The 4,856-nt window shown below is 41.0% G+C and overlaps 1 protein-coding gene across 1 annotated transcript; it reads left to right on the top strand.

Annotated features, from left to right (window-relative positions):
• LOC127929687 (V-type proton ATPase subunit e 2-like) lies at nt 1–4,043 on the top strand. The gene is made up of 4 exons (XM_052517818.1): nt 1–217; nt 598–645; nt 884–983; nt 1,290–4,043. Exons 1-3 carry the CDS (start codon nt 120–122, stop codon nt 975–977), a joined length of 240 nt encoding a protein of 79 aa, XP_052373778.1. The 5' UTR covers nt 1–119; the 3' UTR covers nt 978–983; nt 1,290–4,043.
• Nucleotides 4,044–4,856: the final 813 nt, after the last annotated feature.

The following is a 4,856-nucleotide window of genomic DNA, read 5'->3' as shown; positions in this document are numbered from 1 at the left end:
GAAAATTGCAAGGGGGTTCTTGATAAGGAACGCAGCGGACCCGTTGATGCTGTTGTTCTAGCTAAGGACACAATTTGATATTTATTTATCTTTCAGCCGGTGATCTATTCGGTGTAACGATGGGCTCTTTCGCGCTGCCGATGATCTGTTTCACCACGTTATGGGCGCTCGTTGGTATTGTAGCACCCTTTTTCGTGCCCAAAGGACCAAACCGAGGGTAGGTGTCCTACCTACCGTTATCCATACAAACGCATAACAGAAGCGAAAAATTGTGTATTATGGTAATCTGATTTAATGGTAATCTGGTAAATATTTATATTTGCTTTTTTTTTAAGGCAAATATTTTGCATTGTAAGGATGTGTTCCTATATCTCGGATTGTAATGAATGAACGGGATGGAAACAATGGGCCCTGGACAGAAGCCTTATTTATACCCATCGATCCTCTCTCTCATCCCTGCTGTTGGCCCGCTCGCAATGCAGTTGTCACAGTAGTAGCTACTGTATATCAAAGATGTCGTTCATATTAAGCAGGTTATAGTGTGTGCTTGCGATGATAGCTGATATGGTAATGTGTATTAACTCTTTCTGTTCACAGGGTTGTCATCACTAGTTTGATCTTGACAGCTGTTTGTTGTTGGTTATTGTGAGTATGAATGTCCTGTCAGGTTCTCTACTCTGTGTTATCTCTTAGTCTACTTACTGTATAAGTTAATGTCAGGTTCTCTAGTTGCTGTATAAGTTAATGCCAGGTTCTCTACTGTGTGTGTGTGTGTGTGTGTGTGTGTGTGTGTGTGTGTGTGTGTGTGTGTGTGTGTGTGTGTGTGTGTGTGTGTGTGTGTGTGTGTGTGTGTGTGTGTGTGTGTGTGTGTGTGTGTGTGCAGCTGGCTGATAGCGATCCTAGCCCAGGCCAACCCTCTGTTTGGACCTCAGCTGAAGAACGAGACTATCTGGTACCTCCGCTACTTCTGGGAGTAACACCAGGTCAGTCCTACTGTCTAATTATAACGCCTGACATAGCACTGTATAATAGCTTTCAAGAATAAGCGTTAATGTGTCAGGGCCGCGAACCCTGACACACACAGCCTAGGATACCAGAGGTGGCATGGGTTGGAATCTGACCTACTGTCATTCAGACTCGCAGTCTCTCCTACCTTTCCTGTCTTCTCTTCACTGGCCTAGCTCAATAAAACACATAAAACCCCACAAAAATAATTGTAAAAAGAATCATCATTAATAAACTAGGTATATAGAGTTTATAATGGCTCCTCTCTCTCTTTCTCTCTTCAGGGTTGGGTTCTCTTTGATGCTCCGTTGACCACATATCTTTATTCCCTTCATCCATCCTGGACTGGATTCTTTTACAACTTGACTCCTGAAACCCGTCTATACCCTCTTCTTTACATCCCCGGCTACATTCCTCTATCCCTCCATCCCAATGTCTTTCTTACGTCACTGCAACGTTGTCAGAATGTTTTGCATCGCCATCTGAACCTGCAGCAGTCAAGTCAGATAGGAGAGAATCTGCACTGTCCAATTTACAGTAGCTATTACAGTGAAAGAATACCATTCTATTGTTTGAGGGGTTATGAACTTGAAAAGTTATGAAAAAAACAATTAGGCACATTTGGCCAGTCTTGATACAAAATGTTGAACAGAATGCAATGGTTCATTGGATCAGTCTAAAACTTTGCACATACACTGCTGCCATCTAGTGGCCAATATCTAAATTGTGCCTGGGCTGGAATGATACGTTTTGGCCTTTCTCTTGCATTTCAAAGATGATGGTAAAAAAATACAAAAAACACCGTTTTTTTTCTTTGTATTATTTTTTTACCAGATCTAATGTGTTATATTCTCCTAAATTCATTTCACATTTCCACAAACTTCAAAGTGTTTCCTTTCAAATGGTATCAAGAATATGCATATCCTTGCGTCAGGTCCTGAGTTACAAGCAGTTTGATTTGGGTATGTTATTTTAGGTGAAAATTTGGGGGTTTTAAACAATCATGTTCTAATGTCTCATCAAATCTGTGTCAACATAGATAAGCAATGTATAATACTCCTTAGACAGAAAAGTATATGACACTATATATGTAAGGATTATATGAAACATATATCGAGGTCATCATGCTGCTGCTGTTCCAACGTGTTGTAGAATGCATGCAGAATTCTATTTATTGGATAGCAGGTATGAAAGTCATATGAAATATCAAATTATATAATATAATTGTATATGTTACATATCATCCTTACATGTGGGAAATGTTCTATTTTTGAGCGAAACGATGTATTTGCTTTGATAATGCACTGGAAGGCATAGCTCACACTGATAAACCTGATATTACCAGGTTGCATATAGATGTCATTTGCATCTCTAGCTACAGTTAAAACGTGTAATCTTGGAGGTTTAGTTGACCTGTTATTGTTTACAATTCCTCTACATGTTGTTGTTGTTATTATTACTATTAATAGAAGTGTAGTATTTATTTTGACTGACGTCCAGGCTCTTACATAAGTTGACTGTTATGTGGAGTCAGTGTCTGTATTATGTTTCCTTGATGATTATTGTTGAGTCATTCTGTGTGTAAATACTAGTACATTTCCAGGAGGGGTTGGCTGGCCGACGGCCATGAGAAACTACACTCGAGAGCCCCACTCCATTTTAAGCGTCTTTAAAATCTCAACCACTAGGACAACTATTTACTCTAGCCTCTCTCCTTTCCCATCATCACTCTCCAGGATCGTTATGGTCCTCCTAGGGTTGCAAAATTCCAGTAACTTTCCCCAAATTCCCTGGTCAGAAATCCTGGTTGGAGGATACCCAGATTTCCTACACATTCCCTTCTAATTCCAAGAATATCCCTACTGGGATTTCTGGAAAACTAGGAATTTGGGGAAATTTCCTACAATTTTTCAACCCTAGGTCCTCCTAGTTACCATGGTGATCATGATCACAATATCAGCCGTTGTTTGTCGTCGACCACAATACAACTAGTCTTGCTGCAGGGACAGGGTTGGAGGACTCAATTCCAATTCAACAATTAACTCTCATCAATTCAGGAATTGAATGGAAATTTCCCTATTAATGAACTGAAAAATCACAATTAAACATTTCCATTCCTAAATAAGTTGAACTTGAATTGACTCCAAACGCTGCAAGTGCTTGCTATCAACCTCTGCCCCTTCTTGTGTAAACGATGTGTGATGCTTTCTGTAGGAAGGCACCCCAGCTCCAGCCAGCCACAACAACCTTCCCTGCCCTCCCTCCACCCCCACCCAGAGAAAGCCATCTTAGCCTCAGTGCCAGTCTTGTTAGTGCCATCATGCCAACTCCTCCTTGTCATTCGCTGTCATACTAAACATGTTTGGCTTGACAATCACACCAATGTAGTTGTCAAGATGGCACAAACACATCTGGGACCAGGCTAGGGCCTCATATCTCTGAGACAGCTTGTTCCTCAGCTCAGCCAAAAAGTCAAGAAAGATACATCAATATACAGCTACTTTTGAGAAAGACCAAATGATGTTGTGTTTTCCTTTAAGCCTTGTTGATCGTTGTGGTGGCAGGTTTACAGAGGGATCAAAAGTGATAGATCAAGTCCACGTCCCTAATGGCAACCTATTGCCTATACTCTATAGCGCACTCCTTTTAACCAGGGCCCATTGGGCTCTGATCAAAAGTAGTGCACTATGTAGGGAATAGGGGGTAATTTAGGACGCTCCCTGAAGTAGACATGATTCAGCCCAGGGCTGACATGAATAGATCCGTTTACATGAGAGAAAGCTGTTCCATGTATTCCAGCTATGTGGATATGTGGAAGCATCAGTCCATTATTATGAACACTAGACTGAGGTTGCAACGGGCACAACAGCTCGTTCATTGTGGTCACCATGGAAACATTGAGCGTATAGATGTGTGTGTTTTTGACACTGGAAAAAGACTTGTCTGACTCAGGCCTTGTGTAAGTGTGATCTAATGTGTAGGTTTATACAGTGACATTGTCCATGTGAATCCCTTAGTAAAAACCCTATTTCAATGTCTGGTACACTGTGTCATGTCTCCTTCTGAATCCTCCTCAGCCTGCACCTGACACTTGTCTCTATCGTACAGACACATACACACACACACACACCTGATATTATGAGCACTGTTCTTTACCATTCATTTACACAGTTAGAATGAAGGTTTGTACAGTTAAAGTTGACATTTACACAGTTAGAATGGAGGTTTGTACAGTTAAAGTTGACATTTACACAGTTAGAATGGAGGTTTGTACAGTTAAAGTTGACATTTACACAGTTAGAATGGCGTTTAAAGGGACGTTTAGACAGTTAAAATGGGCGTTAAGGCTATAGCTAAAGGAAACCTCTAGCCGTACGGCTATAGAGGGGAAAAACTATTGAGCCATTTGTGCAACCAGCGGATTAGGGATTACAGGGTTACATAAAATTACAGACATCATTCATCATCTAGGATCAGACAGTTGTCATTACTCAACATTATGGGCCTGCTGCTGTGTGAAGGTGATGGAAAATCCCAAATGGCATCCTACAGACAATGATGACTGAAGAAGATACAGGACTATATGAGATGAACTGTAGACAGTGGAGGGAAGCTTTCACTTTGAAATTCCTATTTGGCCTTCAACAATCTCAAACACACACACACACACTTTCAACAGTCTAAACCTCTCTGTCTCATTTTTAACAACGACCCACCTGGGCTATGACTTGTTTTCAACAGAATGAAATGGCCTTGGTGTCTCATAGTTACCATGTTCCACAGTTCTGGCCATAGAGATAGAATGAGAACACAGACCTACACACTCTAGAATATCTATGGTTCTGACAGGC

This window comes from Oncorhynchus keta, unplaced genomic scaffold, assembly GCF_023373465.1.
Source record: "Oncorhynchus keta strain PuntledgeMale-10-30-2019 unplaced genomic scaffold, Oket_V2 Un_scaffold_984_pilon_pilon, whole genome shotgun sequence".
NCBI classification, from domain to species: domain Eukaryota; kingdom Metazoa; phylum Chordata; class Actinopteri; order Salmoniformes; family Salmonidae; genus Oncorhynchus; species Oncorhynchus keta.
This window is presented reverse-complemented; position numbering and strand designations above follow the sequence as displayed.

Coding starts and splice junctions, on each gene's coding strand:
- LOC127929687 (XM_052517818.1), top strand. CDS start 120: ATGGGCTCTTTCGCGCTGCCGATGATCTGTTTCACCACGTTATGGGCG. Junction 218..597: donor CCCAAAGGACCAAACCGAGG/GTAGGTGTCCTA, acceptor TTCTGTTCACAG/GGTTGTCATCACTAGTTTGA. Junction 646..883: donor GCTGTTTGTTGTTGGTTATT/GTGAGTATGAAT, acceptor GTGTGTGTGCAG/CTGGCTGATAGCGATCCTAG.